The sequence below is a fragment of the Dermacentor andersoni genome, chromosome 6, assembly GCF_023375885.2.
Source record: "Dermacentor andersoni chromosome 6, qqDerAnde1_hic_scaffold, whole genome shotgun sequence".
NCBI lineage: Eukaryota > Metazoa > Arthropoda > Arachnida > Ixodida > Ixodidae > Dermacentor > Dermacentor andersoni.
The window spans coordinates 156,784,536-156,809,275 of NC_092819.1; the positions used below are offsets into that span (position 1 = coordinate 156,784,536).

The 24,740-nt window shown below is 46.0% G+C and overlaps 1 protein-coding gene across 7 annotated transcripts in view; it reads left to right on the plus strand.

Moving 5' to 3' along the window:
* Nucleotides 1-24,740, plus strand: part of LOC126523469 (ABC transporter G family member 23-like) — a 198,501-nt gene that overhangs the window by 94,649 nt on the left and 79,112 nt on the right. For 4 of the 7 annotated variants that reach the window (XM_055066856.2, XM_072288869.1, XM_055066855.2 and 1 more), the window contains 4 exons: nt 12,441-12,553; nt 20,975-21,045; nt 22,364-22,452; nt 23,485-23,661. In XM_055066856.2, the coding sequence (XP_054922831.2) occupies nt 12,441-12,553; nt 20,975-21,045; nt 22,364-22,452; nt 23,485-23,661 (450 nt within the window). The remainder of the gene's footprint in view (nt 1-12,440; nt 12,554-20,974; nt 21,046-22,363; nt 22,453-23,484; nt 23,662-24,740) is intronic. The other 3 variants (XM_072288868.1, XM_072288870.1, XM_072288867.1) reach the window with 2 other exon arrangements.

A 24,740-nucleotide genomic window follows, 5' to 3' on the forward strand; every position in this document is an offset into this window, starting at 1 on the left:
TTCTTTCTTAGAAGGTTATTCTAAAGAAAACACTGGTCTCAGTGAGATCAAATTACATAACGATACCTTCACTGGCCGTAAGCTAGCTGACCTTATTAAAAATTTTTGCCTCTGTCACAAGCACTGTTAATAATCCTTGCTGCTTGGAATTTATGCCTTCAAGAACACGTGAATCTGCATATTTGTTTCCCGTCTCCCAGCCAGAAGTTGTAGCAGTGTTCTTATGCCTCAAAAATAGCTACTGCGCCGCCCCTGATGATCTACAAATTCGACCGGTCAAGTACGTGCTTGACATCATTGCCCCAGCCCTAACACATGTGATCAATCTAATCTTTTCTTCTGGCGATTCCCCGAGACAGCTACAAGTTGCTAAAGTTACCGTTATTTTCAAAGGCGGTGACAAAAATAATGTATCAAACTACAGCCCTATTTCCATACTGCCCATTTTTTTCCAAAGCTATTGAAAAGTTGATACACATAAGAATGAATAGTTGTTTGAGTTGCCATAGCATCATCACGCCGTTTCAATTTGGTTTTAGTAAAGAACGTTCCATGAAATCCGCGTTACTTCTTCAAAAATAATATTAGATGGTTTCGAGCGTCAGCTTTACATAGTTGGAATATTTATCGACTATTCGAAAGCCTTTGATCGGATTAATCATACCACACTTTTAAGAAAGCTAGAGCATTACGGATTCTGTGGAGCATTTTTCACACTTATGCAAAGCTACTTGAGTGATCGCCAGCAGCAGGTACAACTGAATAGCTCTAAATCAAGTTTTCGATCCCTGATTAGCGGAGTACCGCTGGGAAGCATCCTAGGGCCTCTAATTTTTAATGTATAGATTAATGACGTAGTAGGAATAGATGAAAATACCCAATTTGTAGTTTATGTTGACGATACTAGCTTGTTCTTTTTCAGGATCAGATTTATTGGAAATTCAAACCAGAGCAAATAACGTACTCGCGAAACTGCATACCTGGAGTTTGAACAACTCGCTAACTATTAATACGCCAAAAACAAAACCGGTTTTATTTAGAGCTAAAAACAAGAAAGTCAACTTTGATTTAGCGCTTTTTCTTGGTACATCAAAAATTGAGGTGGTTCCTGCTGTGAAATGTCTTGGGGACTTGCACTTTGATTCTGTTTGTTCCAGCCTTTCTTGCTCGGTTGGTATATTATCGTGCACACGTTTTCTTTTGCCTGAGAAAGTAAAACTGATGTTGTATGATTCACTTTTCCTTTCAAAACTGTGCTATTAATTGCTACCTTGTCTGGGGAACCACCACAATTTCCAACATTCGGAGGCTTTCTAGATTACAGAAAAAGGCTGTCCGCTTGATTGTCAATGCTCCATATAACGCACACACAAGGCCCATCTGTAAAAACATTAACGTAATACCTGTTGTCGACTTGTATGGTTCTTTCCTAATGACACGCTACAAACGAGGCTTGAAACAAAGGATCTGTGCTTGAAAGAACTTGCTAATTTGACTGAAAGAGTGCATGTTTATGACACGCGCGGAATAACTTTTTGGTTTACGCCACGGACCCGTACTATGGCCAACAAGTGATCGCATATACATTACCTACTCCTTTGAACAACCAGCATTGTTTTCTGTGATGCTCCTGCTGTTAAGTTTTGATTTTGTACTGGAAAGTCTCTCAATTAAGATCTGATAAATTTTGATGTCGTGCATAAAAGTAAAGTATTTCTTTTTTAATGTTAATTTCAACACTTTTAGTTGTTCTTTTCAGGTGTATAGTTTTGGCATTGTAAGCTTGTCGCATACGAACATTTCCTGTTAGCCCTGTCAAAGTGCGATTATCGGGTACAGACCCCGCCAAGCTTTTGGATTTTAGTCTGTGCCCCCGGCATTTTGTACATGCTATAATGTACCATAATGCCGAAACAAAATGAATGAAAAAAATTAATGATAGGAACAGTGTTCCACATTGATATAGAAGTGAATTCTACAGTCTGTTTAGCATAGTTAGTGCGGATTCTTGGTAAAATAAAATTAGTATTCAACGCAAATCTGGTGGTACTATGAATCATCAGGTTAGATAGGGGAAATGTGATCGATGGTAGCTCATTATTCACAAATCTGTAGAAAAAAAATACCCAGGTTGTATTTAGTGAGTCTAGAAATGGTAAGGATGTTATTCTCGTGTAGTAGGGGAGTGGCATTAGAAAAGCGTGGACTGCAAGTAATTATTCTTTTGGCTCGATTCTCAACTGTCTGGAGAGACGCAATATGAGTATTATAGGTGTTTCTCCAACATAACATAAGTAATCTGAGAGTGGACAAAAGAGTGGTAAAGTGAGTAATGTGGTACATGTGAAGAAAGGGCGTGTTTTAATTAAGATGCGTATAGCATAAGCTATTTTCTTTTTTATGTGTGCAATATGATTGTGGTATTTCAAATTACAATCAAGTAGAATACCAAGGAAAGAGGAACATGAACTTGGAGTAAGGCGGTAAGGACCAAAAGTGACAGCTGGAATGGATGGTATGTTTCGCTTATGTGAAGAAAATACAACCAATTTAGTCTTAGTTGTATTAATAGATAACATGTTAACATTACACCACCTTAGGATATTTTCTAAGTCAGCATTTAACTTATTAACTAGAGATGACGTATCTTCATGAAAGGTGAATATAGTGGTGTCATCTGCGTACAGATCGCATTTTGTGTAAGAACAACAGTTATGTAATTCATTAATATAAATAAAAAAACTGAAGTGGCCCCAGGATAGAGCCCTGGGGCACACCAATGTTAGTAATTCGCTGTCGGGAATAAGCATTGAAAATAGAAGCAACTTGAACTCTGTTATATCAGTAGCTTTTTAGTAGTGAAAGAGCAGGCCCACAAATGCCAATTGCTTCGAGCTTAGAGAAAAGGATATTATGTAATGCTATCAAATGCTTGCGTTAGATCGATAAAAACTGAGGCGGCGAGAAATCCTTCGTTGATTAACTTCTTTTATTTGGTCAGTAAGATGAATGAGTGCCAGCTCTGTGGAATATCCATGGCGAAAAGCAAACTGTCATGAAGAGAGGATATTAAATTTAGAAGGGTATTTCCTTAGCCATATTTCAGTTAGTTTCTCAATAACATTCCCAAAGCATGGTAGAATGCAAATAGGTGTCTGGTTATTTAATAATGAGCTATCGGCTTTTTTTTAGACTGGGATGATTTTACCGGGCTTAAGTTCAGAAGGAAATGAACCAGTCTTGAATAATAAATTAACAATAAACGAAAGTATATTTGAAATTAGGTGCACAATTAATTTAATTTTAGCAGGGTGGACCTCATCAATTCCAGCTGTTGTCACTTTTAGAATATTTAGAACAGCAGTTATTTTTTCTAGCGTTGTAGGCAATAAAAAGAATGAATGAGGTAAACGGTTCATGCTGATGATCTGTGTAGGAGAAGGTAAATTGTTAGGAAAGAAAAAACTACTAAAAGCCTCAGCTATATCGGCAGGGAAATTGAGCTCTACTCCATCATTTTAAATTCTGGATACTTGGTTTAGTCGTGTGTTCCTGTTTAAGAAGGAATTGCCAATCTCCCTTTTTTTTTAGTGCTATTAGTCGCCTGTAAAATGTTTTGCTCGAAATACAGTCGTTTAGCTGTTTTTAGTTTACAGTTAAGAGTGTTACAGAAGTTTTTATACCGGGCACGTAAGTCCCTGTTAAACGGTTGCCTTTTGGTTTTTCTATATAAGTTATCCAGTTTGCGCAATGCTGTTAATAACTGCTGCGGGATCCATAGACTGTGAGAAAATGCTACAGTCTTTTTCTTTCGGTTTCTTTTGGAGGGGAACTGTCGTAGTAATGATATAATACGTAAAAAATGTGGAAAAGTCTTTCTGTTAGTCGTTTAGTGATTTAAGTTCATACCAATTTGTATTAGCGACAGCAGTTATGAAGCAGACTTTGTCCAGAACATCTTTAGTATGTGAAGGTGGGCAAGGTCGTACGTTGGGATTGAAGCGTAAGAGCAGGGGATAATGATCAGTGATGTCGATGTGCAAAGCTTTTGCCTCTGGTGAATGAAGCAGGTTAGAAAGAGCATGATCAATAAGTGTACCTGTGCCGTTAGAAACTTCGCGTGTGGGAACGTGAATTAACCATATCCGTAGCTATGGAACAAACTAGTATAGTGAATACAGATGGGTGATATTTCATCGAGTAAATTAATAGTTATGTCACCCATTATAGCAACATTTTTATTTTCTAGTGATACAGTGTGTGAAATATTGCCGCAGAGAGCTCTCCACATGCCAGGTACGAGCACTCTCGTGAGGCACCTTTCGAAGCGTCTCATCGCTAAAATCGCCATTACAAGAGCGCCAGCAACGCCTCGCGCATGGCGATACAGCGCGTGTCTCCCGTGCACGCGCTCACGGCAGCGCCCGAGTCTGCCGTCCAATGAGAAGCCACGGCGTGGCTCTTGGCCTTCGGGGCGCGTGAAAAGTGCGTTCGGCGGAGAGACGCGGTAGACTGTGGAATAGGCTTCTTTTAAAGTGTGTGAATGCTTAATATTGAGTTTCCGGGCTCAAGTTCGCCCACAATAAACCAGTGTGTTTAGTGCGCTTCATTGAAGAGTGCTACATTTCTGGTGGATGTGCTGGGTATGATTGGAAGTGCCCAGTTCGTAAGAGAACGGAGCCCCGACCCTCAGTGATTGGAACCCAGGGAACTGACTCCAGTACACCAGCGCACAAGCCGCCGCATCCGAGGAGACCCACCCGAGTTCGGACCGCTTCCTGTAGCTGCAGCAGTGCAGGCAACATTTACCAGCGACGGTGCAACCATGACCAGCCCAGTGGCATCATCCCAGCTCATCGTATACCCACCACGCACGCCCGAGTCCTTCCACGGCGATACGTTCGAAGATGTGGAAGACTGGTTAGAGCAGTTCGAGCGAGTGGCAGATTTCAACGGCTGGGACGAGACACGGAAGCTTTGCAACGTGTACTACGCGTTAGAAGAGTCAGCGAGGACGTGGTACGTCAATCATGAAGCGACACTATCTTCGTGGGAAGAATTTCGGCGACAGCTGCTTGCCACGTATGCCAGCACCAATCGGCGAGAGAAGGCAGAGCACGCTCTACAAGCCAGAAACCAGCGCACTAACGAAAGTGTCGGCATGTATATCGAGGACATGTCCCGTCTCTTCACGCGCGCGGATCCAAACATGACCGAAGAGAAGAAATTACGCCATCTGATGCGTGGCGTTAAGCAGGAGCTGTTTGCAGAACTCGTCCGCAACCCACCACACAGTGTTGCTGAGTTTCGCGCCGAAGCGACGACCATAGAGAAGGCGCTGCAGCAGCGTGCCCATCACTACAATCGTGATGTCACCAGCGCACCGGCCGATATCCTGTCAGCAGACCCGGGCAGTAACACCGAAGCGCTAAGAGAACTGGTGAGATCAATCGTAAAGGAGGAGCTTCGAAAGCTGCAGCTACCGGAAGCCACGCCGACAGTCTCAACTCTCGCCGCCGTCATTCGAGATGAAGTTCGCCACGCCATTCTGCAGCCAGGACGTGAGGAACCGCCTGCTCATCATGACCAACCACCACCCGTACGTCGCGTGCCAACGTACGCTGATGTGTTATGCCAACCGACCAGGCATTGTTCTCCGTTCGCGACTCCCAGCAGCCGCCAGCCGACTCTGCGCAGTGGACCCCTTCTAGCATAGCTGAGGCCACGAAAAAGTGACGTGTGGCGTGCACCCGACCGGACACCACTCTGTTTCCACTGCGGGGAAGCTGGACACCTTTACAGAATGTGTCCATATCGCAGAGCAGGTCTTCGCGGCTTTACGATAAATGCGCCTTGCCCCCGTAATGGCGAAAGACCCACCGAAATTCAGGACTACTTGACCCGACAACAGGATCCGGCTGCTAGATACCAACACCAGCCCCGTTCATCAACGTCTGCACGCTACCGATCACCAAGTCCACGGCCATCCTCGATTTCACCAAGGCGTCGTTCACTAAGCCCACGTCCGGAAAACTGAAGCGAGCGACCTGTGGAGGCGAGGCCGCTGACGTTCGAAAAAGCCAAGATCCTCCGTCAAGTTTACCGAGCAGCCGCGACGAACAGAAGCGGATGAATAAGATGAGTGAACAGAGAATTTCTTCAGACTTGCGCATTACAATAGACGGTCATGAATTGAGTGCATTAGTTGACACAGGTGCCGATTATTCCGTCGTAAGATATGCACTCACGAAGGAATTGAAAAAAGTTTTGATGCCATGGAGTGGACCCCAGATACGTACGGCTGGTGGGCACCTCATTACGCCCCTGGGTAGATGTACAGCGAGAATCGGAATTCGGGGTTTTTCTTACGTCGCTGATTTTGTCGTGCTACCAGAATGTGCGAAGGATGTAATACTCGGAATGGACTTTCTCCTAACAAATGGTGCCATAATCAACCTGCAGAATTCTAGCGTGTCATTTTCTACGAAGCAGGCTATAGACATGCAAGAGTCGGAGGAGCTAGCACACGTTGCCTTGCGGGTTACCGACGACGACATAACCGTGCCACCACGATGCAGCATGCTGGTTCGCGTAAGAAACGAAGCATTCGACGACCCGGAAGGTATAGCGGAGGCCAACGTCGAGCTACTGTTGAAAAAAGGCATTTGCGTAGCACGAGGAATTGTTCAACTACGCGATGGGTGTGCTGATGTATTGCTGACGAACTTCGGAAGTCAATTTCAGCACGTCGCAAAGAACACAGCCATCGCCTTCCTGCACAGCGCTACTGCGGTCACAGATGTATGTAGCTTAGCGTTAAGGCCACCTGCTGTCCAAACTATGCATGACGCCGTAACATCAGTTGCGATCAACCAAAGTCTGACGCCAGCCCAGAAAGAAATGATGGAGGACCATATAAATGAATTCGCAGAATGTTTCTCCACCTCGTCAAAGGTACGGCGCACACCAATTGTTAAACACCGTATAATAACAGACGAAGCGACCAGGCCAGTATACCAACATCCGTACCGAGTGTCACCGGTTGAACGAGAGACCATAAAGAGTCAGGTGCAAGAGATGCTTGAGGACGATGTCATTCAGCCATCAAACAGCCCGTGGGCGTCGCCGGTAGACCTTGTGAGAAAGAAGGACAATACATTGAGATTCTGTGTTGATTACCGGAAATTGAACAGTGTGACCAGGCGGGATGTATACCCCCTTCCCCGCATTGATGACACGTTGGATCGCCTACGACATGCAAAATTTTTCTCTTCATTAGATCTCAAGAGCGGATATTGGCAAATTGAAGTAGACGAAAGAGACCGTGAAAAAACTGTTTTCGTAACCCCAGGCGGCCTGTATGAGTTCAAAGCGCTTCCATTCGGCCTCTGCTGTGCGCCGGCGACATTCCAGCGCATGATGGACAGTGTCCTCTCGGGTCTTAAATGGCAGTCATGCTTAGTTTACCTAGACGACGTAGTGGTATTTTCCGCAACATTCAACCAGCATGTCCAGAGGCTGCGTTTAGTGCTTCAAGCCATCCGCTCGGCAGGCCTAACCATTAAACCGGAAAAGTGCCAGTTTGTATTCCAAGAACTTCGTTTCCTGGGTCACGTAATTAGCGCGCAAGGTACTGCTCCGGATCCCGACAAGACTGCTGCCGTTACACGATTTCCAAAGCCTACAAACAAGAAGACGGTACGGCAATTTTTGGGACTATGCGCTTATTACTGGCAATTTGTAGAAAACTTCTCGAAAATTGCCGAACCTCTGACGAAACTGACTAAAGAAGACGTACCCTTCATGTGGCATGCTGAACAAGAGGTTGCCTTCAATGAACTAAAGGAACGATTGCAAGCCCCACCGATCCTCGCCCACTTCGACGAGACAGCGGACACAGAAGTCCACAAAGATGGAAGCAATCTCGGTCTCGGCGCGGTTTTAGCTCAGTGGCAAAATGGGGAAGAGAAAGTCATAGCGTATATGCTAGCCGCACTCTCTCGAAAGCTGAAACAAATTACTCTGCGACGGAAAAGGAGTGTTTGGCTGTCATATGGGCCATCAGCAAGTTCCGACCATACCTTTATGGCAGGCCGTTCCGTGCAGTCAGCGATCACCATTCTCTTTGCTGGCTGGCAAACCTAAAAGACCCATCTGGACGACTTGCGAGGTGGAGCCTCAGGCTCCAAGAATACGAAATTACTGTCGTGTACAGGTCTGGAAGAAAACATAACAATACTGACTGCTTGTCCCGCTCACCAGTGGAGTCGACTCCAGAAGAAGAAGATTTCCCGTTTCTAAGCGATGACAGCTTCGGAAATCGCTGAGCGTCAACGGGCCGACACAGAATTGCTTCCACTCATCAAACATCTCGAAGGATACGACGTCCAAGTCCCACGCATGTTTATGAGAGGTTTATCGTCATTTTGCCTCCGAGATAATGCGCTCTACAAGAGAAACTTTGAACGCAACCAGGAAAAATTCTTACTCGTCGTACCGTCAACCATGCGACCAGAAATTTTGGAAGCTTGCCATGATGAACCATCGTCGGGTCACTTAGGTGTCAGCCGGACGTTCGCCAGAATTCGTCTCAGATACTTCTGGCCTAAATTGTTAGCGTCGGTGCAGCATTACGTGAAGACATGTCGCGAATGTCAAAGGCGCAAAACACCACCCGTGAAACCGGCCGGACTTCTTCAGCCCATAGACCCACCAAAGACTCCATTTCGACAAGTTGGAATGGATCTTCTTGGCCCGTTCCCAACATCATCGTCAGGGAAGAGATGGATCGTAGTAGCGACGGACTATTTAACACGATATGCTGAAACTGGCTGCCTTGAGCGAGGAACGGCAGTTGAAGTTGCAAATTTCTTCGTTTGTAACATAGTACTGCGATATGGTGCACCAATGGTCGTGATTACCGATCGAGGAGCGGCCTTCACAGTTGATTTGATGCAATGTTTGATGAAGATGACTCACACCAGTCACAGAAAAAGCACTGCATACCATCCCGAAACAAACGGCCTGACGGAACGTCTAAACCGAAGCCTGGCCGATATGTTGTTCATGTATGTCGACCTCGAACATAAGACATGGGACGCAATCTTGCCTTCCGCCACTTTCGCCTATAATACGGCAGTACAGGAGACAACCCAGGTCACTCCATTTCAACTGGTCTATGGCCGCACAGTAACAACTACACTGGATGCTATGTTGCCGCTAGATGATGACAACAACCCGTACGACGTCGACGACTTCCTACAACGAGCTGAAGAAGCCCGGCAGTTGGCACGGTTCCGTATCCGCCAGCAACAACGTAGGGACGCAATCTACTACAACCTGCGCCGCAGAGAAGTTCAGTACCACCCGGGCGACAAAGTGTGGGTATGGACACCAGTGCGTCGTCGCGGACTAAGTGAAAAACTCCTTCGCCGATACTTTGGACCTTACGAAGTTATTCGCCGAGTAGGTGACCTGAATTACGAAGTCATCCCTCATAAGCAAGAGCGATCAAAGCGGCACATGCATGCGGAGGTCGTACACGTAGTCCGCATGAAGCCTTACTACGACAGGCAATGAAAACACATCTATAGATAAATTTGTTTCATACGCATCGGGACGATGCGTTTTCGGAGGGGGACTAATGCCGCAGAGAGCTCTCCACATGCCAGGTACGAGCACTCTCGTGAGGCACCTTTCGAAGCGTCTCATCGCTAAAATCGCCATTACAAGAGCGCCAGCAACGCCTCGCGCATGGCGATACAGCGCGTGTCTCCCGTGCACGCGCTCACGGCAGCGCCCGAGTCTGCCGTCCAATGAGAAGCCACGGCGTGGCTCTTGGCCTTCGGGGCGCGTGAAAAGTGCGTTCGGCGGAGAGACGCGGTAGACTGTGGAATAGGCTGCTGTTAACTCTTCTTTTAAAGTGTGTGAATGCTTAATATTGAGTTTCCGGGCTCAAGTTCGCCCACAATAAACCAGTGTGTTTAGTGCGCTTCATTGAAGAGTGCTACAATATGATCAAGATTGATACGGAAATCATTAACTGACGATGAAGGAGAAAGGTAAATGCTGCCAAATATGAAATTCTTGTTGTCCTGTGCAAGAAAGCAGTTACTGAATTCAATCCAAACAGACTCGCAATTAGTAATGGTTAAGAATTGGTCGTCTTCTTCGATAAGCAATATTAGGAGAAACATGTATGGTCGCACCACTGTGAGTGCTCGTTAATCTATTGCAGTATTCCGATTTATAGTTAGGGAAGCAATACAAATTTTTGTCGTCGTCAGATAACAAAGTTTCAGTAATGGCAATTAGTGAAAACAAACTAGTTAGCGATGCGAGGAAATTGTCGATTGCGTCGAAGTGCTTATGAAGACTCCTCGCGTTAAAATGAATTATGGAATGAAATCCGCTTAAAAAGGAATTCACTTGATGGGGTTTCAGTACGGAAGCCATAACTGTTATGTCAATTGGTTAAACAATGAGCTCTAGTCTATTTTGGTTAGGTCAGATTCGTCTCGAATGCGTGGAACTTTGCTGTTAGCAGTCTTCCTAGCCTTGATTTGGCAGTTGTCCGTCCAATGGAACATTCAGTTCCTTTCTTGCATCAGAGTTAGGGCCTTGGAAAAGAGAGCTTTGTCAGATGGGGTCAGATGCTCGTTTACAAAAACGGGAGCATTAAATGAGCCAGAAGATCCGATGTCACTAAGACGGAGTTCGGCATTACGCGCTTTGCTCACAAAATCAGCTTTCTTAGTTCTGGAACAGAACCGAGCAATGATATTTTTCTTGTCGTTAGTTCTGGTTGGTACGCGATGAACGATATCCAGATAGCTAGGCGATACGGGACAGCCAATTTTGTCCCTATACTGTTTTTGTTATTGTGATACAGTCCTATCCTTGGGAGCAGGGAATGCCCTTGATCTCGATATTGCCAAGGCGAGAGTACTGTTCAAGCTCCTCCATCTCGCGAGTCAATGACTGGTTCTGAGATTTAAATTGTTTGTTCTCAACAATTAGGATGGCATTTTGGCTGCGTAGTTCTACAAGTAGGTTCAAGTGCTGGGCACTTGTATTCAAGGAATCAACTCCTTTTTTTTTAGCTCGACAACATCAATCCCAGACTCCTTCATTCTTAGCAAGATCTTACCAAAGACGAGTTCATGCGTGCTTTTAGCCATTTTGTTAATCTTAACTTCCAAATCCTCAATTTCTTTTCGATAGTTCTGCATTCGTCGGCATGGTATGAGTATTACACAGAGACTCAGATAGAAAAAAAAAGAGGAAAAACAAACACTGTGTTTTCGAACATGTGAAATCTAAGATGGAAAGAGGCAACGAAAACAGTTTAGCAGTTGCTCTCACCTGTGAAATTAAAATACCCTCAGAATTCTCAAAGAGATAAAGATCAAGAAAAAGTCAAAAAGACACAAAGGGAAAAATTTGTGACCTATAGTAAGAAGTTATTATCAGCAAAAACTAAAAAAACAGCCTTCGATAAAAAAGGAATAAGACAGTCACTGACAAATACATGTGCTATAAGTACAATTAACAGCGTTCTGCGACTACTACAATAAATAATACACAGTGTTGCTGAAACTAAGCAAGCAGCAAGCGGCAAGACGGCTTCATGGATATGTGAACTAAATCAAATCTTGACTTCGTAAGAACAAATCAAACGTATGCGTGGATGCCGTTTCAGCGATTATCCCATGTTTGGCATATTTGTTTAATAGCGCAGCTGGTTGAAGTGATAGGGACTGATTTCCGTAATTTGTGCGGCATAACCGCTGAAGCAGGGAAGAAGTTTGGGCGTGTTGGTGGGATACATAGCGCAAGAATGACACAGGGACAAGCAGTAACACGGGACGAGCGCTAACTTTCAACAATTGATTTATTGCAGCTGGTGAGCATATATATACTCACTGGGACGCCATTGCAACAGACACACTGAAGCGAAGGAGGAATGCACTCATGTGACTACTATGCCAAAAAATTCAAGCTCTTTCTTTGATAAAAGAATAGATGGCGTTAGTGATTCATAAAAATTGACAATATTTATTAATCAGTCCGGTGACGCCATTTAATCTGTTGCAGACATTTTCCACTTACTTGTTCCATTATAGTGCCTCTGAAAACGCAACTCCCAACGCCTTAACCTCGTTAACAATAGTAATTACATCATTATCCAGATATAAGGTTTCTTTCAAGTGAAGAACTCTTTGCTTAGTGCGATAAAATATGGCCTGTGTTTTTTCCTTGTGTTGATTTTCAAGCAATTTCTTTTTGACCAATTTAATACCTGTTGTTGTTAGGCGACGGCATGCTTGATGATGTCAGCAAACAATCCGGTGCGCGTAGACGCTGTAATTCGTGAGCGCCCAACGTGCTGGCGCAGAGTGTTGTAATCTCTGAACGGGGCCATGTCTTGGTGTGCGCAGACTACACCATCCGCAACACCCTGCAGTTCGAGGTCCTCGAGGCGCACAGCAGGTACCTGAAGCTGCTCTCGTACAACTTGACCAGCTTGAACTTCTCCGTCCAAACGATACGGGTGAGCGGTGACTGCAGAGACCACTGTGCCGCCAACGTTGACCGCTAGTCGGCGGCCCTGTCACAGCGTGGCTAGGGTGCCTCGATTCGCGCGCTTCCCTCCGCCGCCATGAGAGGGCGCGCGCATCGAGGCACCCTAGTGTGTGTCAGTGGGTCGCCTCGCATTGCGCGCTCACGGGAAGTCTACTAATGAAGCTGTGCAGGGTGATATGGGCTGGACTAGTTTTGAAGTGAGGGAAGCTCGCAGTAAAATTGAGTATGAAGAACGGCTGAGGAATATGGAAGAACTTAAATGGTCTGGGAGAGTGTTCAGGTATCTGTCCAGGAAAAACATTGATTCACAGTGGAGGAAAAGAACTAGGAAGCTTACGAGCAAGTATGCGGCCTGTAGGGGGAGCAACACAGCAACAAAGAAGGTCAAGCGGAAAATCAGAGAGGCTGAAATAATCTCATGGATGGCGGCAATGGAAAAGAAACCTGCCATGAGTAACTATACTTAAGAGGAAAAAACGAAATCAGGAAAGAAATAATTTATAATAACTCAAAGGGAAGCTCATTACTTTTCGAAGCGAGATCGGGATGCCTTAGAACACGCACCTATAAAACGAGATATAAGAAGGAAGAAGAAGCATGTGCTTGCTGCGGTAAAGCTAGGGAAACTGTGGAGCATGTTTTGTTCGAGTGTGAAGACGTCTACCCAGTGATCGATTTAGGCACCACTTGCCTCCTTGAAGCCCTTGGGCTCAGCGGGAGCAGTGGTAAAGCAAACATGTCCGCAGTAGGCATTAGTAAGAGGCGATTGGAGCATTGGTGAAAGAAAAGTAGGGAAACGACAGAAAACGGAGACGTACAGAAGCACAATTCGCACTAGGGGTTAAGAAAATTTGGGTGTGGTAGTTCATAGTGTTTTTTTTTCTGTTTTCATAGTTTAAGCTAAGTAGGACATTAAGCAGTATAATAGCAAGAGCTTGGTGGCGCAACCCACCGCCCCGTTCCAAAGGGGACGCTCATAACATCCATCCATCCATCCATCCATCCATCCTAACCGTAGCGACAGCTCGCGGTGTGACAGTGTGTGTGTGTGTGTGTGTGTGTGCGTGCGTGTGCGTGTGCGTGCGTGCGTGTGCGCGTGCGTGCGTGCGTGTGCGTGTGCGTGTGCGGGCGTGTGTGTGCGTGTGTGTGTGTGCGTGTGTGTGGGGGGCGTGTGGGGCGTGTGGGAGGGGGGGGGGTTTAAAGGCGAATGCCTTTCTAGGCTCATGGTGAAGCTTGCGTCAGCAGACCTGACCACCGGAGTGTCTGCCGAAGCGTCATCACGCCTTATGAAGAAAGATGAAAGAATAAAAAAGGATTGATAATGACAGTTGGTGAATGAGAACGTTATAATAAGATTGGTAGAGGTTAATAATGACCAGCGATGACAAATAATGACTACTAATGACTTGTAACGACTACTGATGACTATGATATGACCAACATGTCTAACGACCGCTTGTATTGACTAGAATTGATTACAAATGACTAAAATGCTTAGTAGACTAATAATGACTGAAATGACTTGTAATGTGTAGTAATGACTACGAAAGAACCAATATGTCAAACGACAACTTGCAGCGACTGCAATTAATCAGAAATGACTAAAAATGCTTAACAATGACGAGCAATGACAAATAATGATTGAAATGACGACTAATGACGACTAATGACTATGATATGACCAACTTGTCTAACGACGGCTTGTAGTGACCACAATTAATTACAAATTACTAAAAATGCTTAGTAGTGAGCAGTAATGACCAAAAGAAAGAAGAGAAAGGGAAGAGGCAAAGAGAAAGAGGCGAATGATAAGAGGAGGAAGAGTAGGCTTTCGCCGTTTTCCCCATAGGAGAGGTCTTAAGAGGCCCTGTAATATTTTTCATCCATTTTCATTTCAATTAATTTATAATTTCTTTTTCAATTAGTAAGTACAAGTAATTTTCCATGTGTTGTCCTTGGTGTCTTTGTTTGTTGGCTTCTCATGTTGCGACAACTTGGAAGACAACTTACAAATAAACAGCGTCAAGGGAATACGACGGACAAACAAAATGACAGTAGCAGAGCTGACTTCCAAATAGCCTTTTTCCGTATCGACAAGGTATATGTTCACAAATGAAGCAACAAAAAATTAGGGGGGGGGGGGGGGGCACCTACGCAGTTCTTGTGGTATACGTAAATGCGAGACCATTGTCGCTGAGTGTGTCGCTAAGTTACGTCGCTGAGTTTAGTGTTGCGTCGAAAATGTTGCTGAGTGTCTTGCTGCAGCGTTATGTTTCCGAGTGTAATGTTGCTGCTTATGAGGCCGCAGCAAAGCAAGAAGACAAACCGGCGATATTGCGATCTGTCAGCCGATGTTTATTTGTGATGTTTTCTTTGTTTTTTTTTTTTTCCTTTTCAATTTTGCCGTGTGCGGAGGTTGCTTGCGGGGACTCGGGAGGAGGGGGGGGTGCACGCTCGCTCGCTGAAGCGCGCGGTTGTGCTTGTTTCTGGAGAAAGGATGCACGCCGGCAAGCGTGCGTTTATAGAATGCATCTTGTCGACGCCGAAAAGATGGCGACCAAACCAGCGTTTACAAGCGATTATGTGTCGCGTCTTCGTCCGTTCAACGACCCCGGGCTGACGAATGTTACCCGAGTGTTCCGGGACCCCAAACTCTAAGGGGGTCATCGGCCATGTGCAACCTACTAATTACTTCAAAGAGCCTACGTTCAACGCCGTCTACCCCGGTTTCACATGAAATTGCGCCTTCATTGCGTCGAGGGCGGGTCGAAGGTTGGGCACCAGAGGCGGAGTCCGGCGGCGTGGCGCGGCACCACGGGTGGTATTTCGCAGGCTTTGCTGCGACAGCTCCGATTGGCCGAGTTGCCTCGACGAGCGAAAGTGGGAAATGCGCTGCGTAAAAAGGCGGAGTGTTGAAAGATGTGCTCGGACACGTGAAGACTCTGACATCTATACTGTATTCCGAGAATCGTGGAGCCGTTCTCGTAAAGCGTCATCCTCCAAACCGTCAAACTTGGTGCCCGACAAGGCACCAGCCATGGAGCCTTCCGTGGCCGCTCGGAGCCCCGACTTCCGAACACCGTGCTCGCTTCGCAGCCCTGTGTTTCGCATCGTCGTGGGTGGCGAACGTCGTTTCGCCGCTTCGCGACGGTCTCGTACTTTGTTGGCCGTGAACGGACGCCTCTGGCCACGCTTTGCTGTCTCGCCTTAACCTGCTGGTCCATAGCCCAAGAGGTGAATTAAGCTTCGTAGTTTTAATTGCCAGCTGCATTACGGCGCTGGCAGTAATCCAGTTGGTATTAGTATCGAAAAGAGTTGAACGGTGGAATATTTAAACAGGGATTCGCTGGCAAGATTCGCGTAATATGAAAACGTGCACGTAAGTTTCTGTGAATGCAGACGTGAATGCGTGTGTTGGCAAATTTCCGAGGGGAGCCTGTGTACCTTACTTAGAACGCGATTTGAAAAAAAAAAGAAGAAATGTAATTCTACTACGCAACACACGAAACTCATTTTAAGGGTCGCGCACGCTTGTCATGGAGTGCAGCGTAAACCCGTTTGTGTAACAAATTCAAGCACTATACATCAGACTACGGAGTCAATTGGACACAAATATACCTTTGCATACTGGCAAGAACTATTTGCCCAACCACCACTGCGATGTGAGCAAAAACAATAAAATATGTAAGTAACAGTACCACAAACGCCTATTATGTATATCGAACGTAGTTCTTTCTTTTTTTCATCACAGCTCGAAAATACGTGTGCGCAAAGTACAATGTAGTGCTTAGTAAGTCGAACAAAGAGGAATTACAATGGTCATAAAGTACGTGCATAGAAAAAGTACGCCATAACCGCAATTACTCCACGCACATAGCATAAATAAAAAAACGATTGTGGCAGAAGTACGGTATGCAAATCCACGAGTTATCCTGACTTTGGCAAGGCGACCGCTCACCGACCTTTGATGAGTAATTGCGTTGCCATCTTCACCGTGGATGAATATCCTTTTCATATATTTACAGAGCTTATCATTGTAATAATATGTCACGTTCAAAAAGTACCACAAGACAATCGCAACTTTCACTTAATATAAAGCTGCTTGACTAAAACAAAGAACGAAAAAAGAAAACACTGCGTAGAGTCTCAGTTGATACTTATCACACTGGGGATTTACGCAAATGGATTAAATACACAATTAGCCCCATTTGAGCTAACTGTCACGGTTACTTGGACCACATAGAACTGCAGGTTTGAAACGTGACAGAAACTGTTCACGTTGCATCCTTGCAACGTGAAATCCTTGCAGCAATCCGCACTCTCTGCCAGAACAAACTTAACGCAGTGTCTCATTCGACATGTGGTTTCTCAGATCAATCTTTGTCAACGAAACCTGGCTCAACGAGACGGTTTCTACAGCTGATTTCGAAGCACGCAGCACAAGTTGGGGCAAAGCGAGCTCGGTAGCAGGGGAAACATTGGATTCCCGCCGGCCCTGTTTTTTGCAATTTTTCGTTAACGATCACTGGTGAAAATGGCGTGCCACGACATGCGTACGTATACTTGCGCTGTTGTGCTGGTGCACATAATGTGCACATAATGTTTGCTGTATAGCAGCCGGAACGCAACACGCAGTCGACAGCTGTCAGCTTCACTGTTTTTCTTATTGAATCACGCGTGAACCAGCAGCAGATGGCGCCTAACCCAAAACACAAAGAATAGAGCTTAGCGCTGGAATCACATATAAACATGGCAGCCATGACATAACGTCAACCTCCCAGCGCCGACATTGCCTAAAAACACAGCTTTCGATATTGCCTGCGTATCTTTGTAGCAGCAATGAGCTTTGGGTTTTCATAAACCGGTGTTTCCGAATTTTGTCTGTGTTGGCGTGGTCCTCTAAACTCTGGAAGTCCTTAAGACAAAATTAGCCCAAATATAGCCTTGTAACCAACTCAGAATTTTCGATGCCAACCCGCATAAAAAGTGGCCCAATTTGGCTATTATTAGCCGAATCTGGCAACCCTGCTTCGGAGAGATTCAATTTCCACAGCGCCGACGGTGGTGCCCACTTCTGTCATGCGCCGTGCAGTGAATGGTCTACCAGGCAGAGCCGACCACCACGTGCACAGCCTCGAAGATGTTAGTCATTGTCGCCTGTTGGGACGTTGGCGCAGTGGTTAACAGTAGTGGTGGTAGGGTGGAGAAGCGAATCCTCACTGTGGTCGCTTTTTAAAAAAATTGGATGAAGATGACGTGGTTTGTGTGCCGTTTACCGGTCACGGCTTTCTGACGACGGCGGGGTCGCACCGATGAGCGAAATAACGCTCTCGCATTAAAAAAACGAGATGCCATAATCGCAGGTAATCACGCAAAGCAGAACAAAGAAACGTGTGACTATGTTGCCTAACTGACAATGTTTCCACATGTAAAGATAGGCAATAGTAGCTCCTTTATTCATGAACAAAGGGCCCTATAACGTAACAGTATTCGAACATGTTTTTATTCCAATCTCCTGACGTCATATGTGCGTAGCCGCTGACGCAAGAATCGGGCGGTGGCCCGCATGGTTGTCTGAATAGACCAATCAAACGCTATCCTCGTATATAGGCAGTCACTTTTGTTTCCTTTAAAAACGAACAGCATTGCCTATAGTGAGCGCCTTGTCTTATCTAATTGGCTGACAAGAGGCGAAGGGCATGCTCAAGTGGAGAGGGATTCAATGAGGCCGAGCCAGTGCACTGAAAATCGATAAGCGGATGAAGAGTGTGGTGCCGCCGTCTGCGATTAATCGGCTTTCCCTCACTTAGCTTGAGATGGCTGGTCGAAAATCGCGGCGGCATGCAACGGACGGTTAAGAATGTCGCTAAAGTGGATCCTTAGCAGAGAAGAGTTGGTAGAGAGAGGTCGTAAACGTGACAAAAATTCCCAAAAACGTTACACGGCCAAGCAAAAAAGTTTTATTGTACGTAAATAAACACATGCCCTGCGGCAGGTGCAAGTAGTCACTGTCTGAGCGATCGGCGGCAGCCATCTTTCGTTCTTTTCGGAATGGGGCAGCCTGCGACTATTCAGGAAAAAAATATATGTTTTGTTCGGCATGTGAATGCATCTTTAACGCGTACACGTCATTTTGACGCGGTGAGCTTTTGCGGTTTTGTGACGTCGCGTGACAGGCAGGTGAAGTGGTTGGGTGCTAATGGCAAAAAGGCGTCGAGTCAGAAATAACTATTATTCTACCGCTCGGTCCAATGATGCATAATCAGTGTTTACACGTCATATCAGATGGGGAGCTGTAGTGGTTTTCGTGGCGTCGCGTGACAGACAGGCGAAGGGGGAGTGGTTCAAAAAAGTCCTATCGCCGAGGACTGATTGCAGAATTGGAATGGAAAAGTTCGGAATAGCTTCACGTTAGAGCCTCCAAAGTGAGAGTACGCTGACGCATGTGTCGTGTGCTCACAGTCACCATGTGTTACGAAACAGCGCGTATCCACGCTTTCCTTGGAAGAGAGTTTGTGTGCCCCTTCAGCAAGCGCTGGTTGTGTTTGCCTCTGGACTCCTTGTTGCTGCACCGTGAATGGGCCGTGAGCAAGAGCATAATTGCGGGGCTGGGGGATAAGGTTGTCCCGCCTCTCATTTTCTTTTGAACCGCGCGTACATACACGCTTCTCCGGAATGCGTGTGCACTCAGTTGAGCCACATGCCGCATATGGTTCACCTCTACCGGGCCAAGCGGACCGTTCCAGTAGCGACACGGATCAGCGAGGTAGCGGGCGTCAGCCTGCTGCCGGTGGTTGGCGGGGACCACTTAATGTACCGGTGTGCTTATGAACGGGTGCGCAGGTCGGGTCAGAACCCGCAACTGCTTTGAGACGCACTCACCTTCCAGCAGCGACCGCCGAGTGTTCGACGGCCACGGAAGTTTGAGAGTATAGTAGCTGGCTGGTAATATTAGTGCGTGGTCTGCGCGGGTCGAACGCGTCTCCGCCAGCATCTCGCAGATGCATCCGGAAGAGTTTGACTGCTCGGAGCCAAAGCATTCCGCGTTATATTGGCGAATGGTCGGACGTAGCTACATTTCCGCGACGAAAATCGCCACTTGACGGGCAAGAGCAGGAAGCGTCGTCGTGACAAATTTGTTGGCAAGTGCTACTTTAACATTCTACCGAAAACGGCGATATATACTACGCAAATTGAAAACGAAACAGTGGAAACCAACGCTGTGATATGAACGCAGTTCCCGCATTATGTTTTTCGGGACTCTCAGCGTTTATGCGCTCATCTTGCTTTGTCATTTGATTAAACCTCCTTAAGTTTCGAATGTTCCTGGCTTTTTGGATAGAACCTACAGATTCATTCCATAACGTTTAGCCACCAAAATCTGCAATGGTTTGTTGGTCTAAAACCAGAATAATGTTGGCGGCAACCCTGCCGAGTGGGGACGCCAAAAGCGGCGCGTGGGCGCCTATCACGGGCCCCGATATAACTTTAGTTCGGTTCGCGCAATTCAGCGAGATTCACCACGTACAATAGGTGGCGTGACAACTGGACGCGAATTCTGGCGTCATGGTTAAGACACTCAGAGCTGCGATGCTGCTCTTACCGCTTCCTCTGTTTGGATCAATCTTCTGCTCGTGCGAAAAAAAGAAATCAAGTTGCACTTTTGCGCATTATTGGTCAACAGTGACAACTACACTTCCAAAATTGTATTTAGACATACTATACTGAAAGAACTGCGGAAGTACAGGCGTGTTTGTAGCGGTTCATTTATGGTGTTCGCAGCGCATGCCGACAGCTGCCTACATAAACAGCTCTCATACCTATTGATATTATGTGCACGAAAAATTGAATATATACGCCGGTAGAAGACAATTCAAAGTACAAACAAAGCAACAGTAAGTTTATTCAGCTCTTCATGCAAATATGTTGGAACTCGGCGCTCTATCACTCTATCAAAACTGTTCCAAATCATCTCTATAGAAGCAATACCGGCATCTGTCTGTGTGATTGTATGTAAGCCGAACATTCCGTCACTTTAACGCAACTGCCGTGGCCAGAACACATTGCTAAGCGAAAATATATTGGGTGAACTTTTAACACTAAAAATAGCGTATTGGATTACGTCAATACGAATTAATTAGCTGCTCATGCGGACATCATTTCAAATAAAAAAAATAATCATTTCATTCACTAATTAATATAATTATAATAGTTAACTCTTAATCACGAAATCGCAATGCTGTAGAAACACAGGACGAAAGCTGCTCTGTCCTCGCGCTGTCCTGACTTTGTCCTGCGCCTGAGCTTGCGCTCTTCAATAGTGAGCAGCATGGTACGGTTTAATGTAGCGGCTGACTCTGCTGTTGAGTGCACCTCTCTGTGTGTGCAGTTCACGGATCCTTTCTACAACGCCTTCGACTTCACGTTCCGGGAGTTCATGAGTCCTGGCATCATCGTTTCGTAAGTCGCCTACGAATTCCACGTAGCTGAACATAACCAACGTACTGTTGTTTGCCATCGCTTGGAGATGGCCAGAATATATTTCATTACCCCTAATTAGATAATTAGTCTTAATTAATTAGTCTACCTTGCAAATATTATGATTATATGAAAAGTGTCAATGAGAAAATTGTAGAGCAACATGAAAAACTCCCGACACAGCTTTCTGCTGCTAATTATAATATAATTATAAGATTTGAGCAGTTGAATAATTAATTAGGACTACTTATGCAATTAGGTACAATTAAGAAAACATATTCTGAGTATCTCGAAGCGAGGGCAAACAACATTGCCTTGGTCCTGTCGATCCAGGTGGCATTCACATATTTTGAAACTCTGGCTAAAGTTATTGGGACACCCTGTATAGCAGCGCCCCTCGGGAGGTGCATAAAATGTTTCGCTGATACACGCGCTTAGCACTCGTTGTAACTGCTCTAGAAATGCACATCCACTGGGTCCGACTGCGCAGTGGATAGTGCAAGATTACCATAAATTTGTGCTTTCTTTTGTAGGCGAGTCTTTTAACCTGGTGCTCTTTTAAAACTCTTTTAACCTGGTGCCACACAATTCACTGAGACTATTTTTGTTGGTCTAGTCGCCTACTATTTCTTGCTCTCCTTCCAAGTTGTCTCCTTACAAAGTGCTTCTTTCAGCTTCACGTAGAAATGTGGATAATCTATATTCTTGTATATACCTGCGCGGTTGCGTATTCAATGTCCACCTCACGTGGTTATGCATACGCTGTGAATATACTGTACATCTACTGCGCACTCACATGCGTAGACATTTTTAAAAGTGTTCCTTTTGAGAGAAAAAGAAAATGCACACACCGTTTTTCTACCTGTAATTATAATTTCTACCGTAAAGACGTAACTATGCGCTTTCGATGAGATGCCGTGTTGAAGTGGGAGCTACGTGGGGCACTCGTTACTCCGCACATTTCAAAAATAACTAAGAAGGATTAGTCGTTAGCTCCAGAAGAAACTCCACGCTTAAGCAAGCCACGAGGATCAAATTGTGCTCCGTTGCTTAAAACGAGAGAAGGAGGGGGGCACCGCTCTGGTTGCCGCTGACCCTATAGTGACGCCGCTGCTCGGTGCGTGCAGTAATCCGCAGTTTGGTCGATCATGCGAACGCACTTTTGCAGAAGTGACTCCTTAGGAGCGGTTGGTTCCTGGCTGTAGATACTTATCATTGGGTAGCGCGCATAAACGTTGCTTCCTTGGTTTAGTGGGAGTGGCTTTCTTGGATGACGTTGTTTCTGCTCCTCTGCCCGAAGGACGCTGTTCGCCATGTCCATGTCCCTGACGGCGCTCTTGCTCGTCGCCGAGAACCAGGAGGGAATCCGGGGACGCTCTGTCGTGGCCGGTACGTTATCGCTCTTTCACCCGAGAATGAAATAATTTACATCTCGTGCCTACCCATTTCTACTTTACCGACGACCACTTCATCGAGGATGATATGCGCCGTGTGCGTGAATGTGCTTGAGCAGCAGCGTGCAGTCTCGGGCGATAGTGCCGTGCGGCGGTTCGCTATTATGTTGCAGCGCGCCAACATCTCCGCGCTATGTATTCTGTGGTGACGAAAGACAAAGCTGTCGGCGCGAAGCGCACGCGTGACGGCGCTCCCGAAAAACAGCAGTCCCAGTTTAACTCGATCGTCACCGCGTCGGGCTTCTCTGTCGAAGAGTTACGATTGAAGCACGACTGGAGAAGAAGGGACAAAGAGCATCATTTTGAAGCGTAAATCATGATGGGTTCCGTATTATGCTTACGGGGCACGTTTATCACGTACGATAATGTAAGCTGGGGGCTCAGAGTTCCGTCGTTTTAGTCGATGGTGCGTGTGAGATTTTGCGCAGTCCTTGTGACTAACGTATCGGTGGCGGTGGGTTATAGCAAAAAGCAGTTTTGTGACGTATGCTCTCGCGGCACCTTTCGGCCGTTTCGCTAAAGTACGAGGTTCAATTGCATTTAATTTGTAATGCGTTAGCATTCATAGGATACTTCACGCACTTTTCAGGGTCTGTCTGTCTGTCTATATATATACATATAAATATATATATATATATATATATATATATATATATATATATATATATATATATATATATTACGATATTACGTTTGTTTGTGTGTGATGAATTGTATTTTGAGTATGTGTTATGTACTGTATTTTATGTATGTATCCTCGTGCGCGCTTGCAGATGTGTCTGGATATGACTGTGTTATTAGTGACAAGCAGCAACGCAAGCGTGGCGCCGTTCGTCTTTAAATATTCTCTTGATAAGGCGTCAAAAAGTTTTTCCCGTCAAGTGCCAGTGCCCGTGAACCAACCAGCTTGGGGGCTTGGCCGCCCCGAACAGCGCTTGACCCCTTTGCTGCTCTGCATGGCGTGCAGGCGTGACCTCGGTGGAGGTGATCGTCGGCCACGCGGTGGTGCAGATGTCCATGGCGTACATGCAGACGGTGCTCATGCTCGTCGTGTTCGTCAGCGTCTTCGACACTCCCGTGCGCGGAAGCCTCGGCGCCGCCTTCTTCATACCCGTACTCATGGCGCTCTGCGGCATGAACTTCGGTATGCACGCGGCCCGTGGGATATATCGCACAGCAGCGCGGTCTATTACAAAGGGACGTCGTTGGCAACATCTTTAGCCATGGATAAATACGCTCAATAATGGCACCCCATTTGGGGTGTACAGATTTTTGCAGGAATTGGAAAGCCAAGTACACAACCTTGGCTCATTCGCTGTCGTGCTAAAATTTTCCGTAGAGGTAGAATTTTTGCAGTGAGTTTCACTCAATACCATGTTGGCGCGCATTACCAGTTTCGTTGGCAATCAATACGAAGTAGGTGTCGCCTGCGGCGGCTCTACTCATGTTCATTCCACTGCAGCGGAACGGTGGCGGCTAAGGTCTATGCAGTATTCTCGCCGCAGCCACGACAAGCGACTGCGGGGGAATCGAACATTTCATATGGTCTTCAGCGTAGACGACATGCATTTCGCATTTATTATAGGCAGAACAGGCAAGCAATATTGTCCCACCGAACGTGTTTTTAAACTAAATTCGCTTTAATTTGCACGAACGAACTAATGGTTTAGTAGGAAGCGTCATGTATAGCTGCCGCTCCTGTTTCTGCAACGATCAGTGTTTTTGCCACCAGCCGCAAACAACTTGCGGCAAGCTTAAGCTTCGCCTTTAACATTAGAACGCGATAGCATTCCAGGGTCCCTGACTGCTTCTCACGCCTTCTGGCAACTGCAGTTTATGTAACCGCAATGTTTACCGGGAAATGCCGGCGGCGAGCGTAAGGTACGAAGACGGGCGTCCTGCTTCTTTTTCTTTCCCCCGCACGGACGGCGACGCCGCTCCTGCGGTTGGATGGATGGATGGATGGATGGATGGATGGATGGATGGATGGATGGATGGATGGATGGATGGATGGATGGATGGATGGATGGATGGATGGATGGATGGATGGATGGATGGATGGATGGATGGATGGATGGATGGATGGATGGATGGATGGATGGATGGATGGATGGATGGATGGATGGATGGATGGATGGATGGATGGATGGATGGATGGATGGATGGATGGATGGATGGATGGATGGATGGATGGATGGATGGATGGATGGATGGATGGATGGA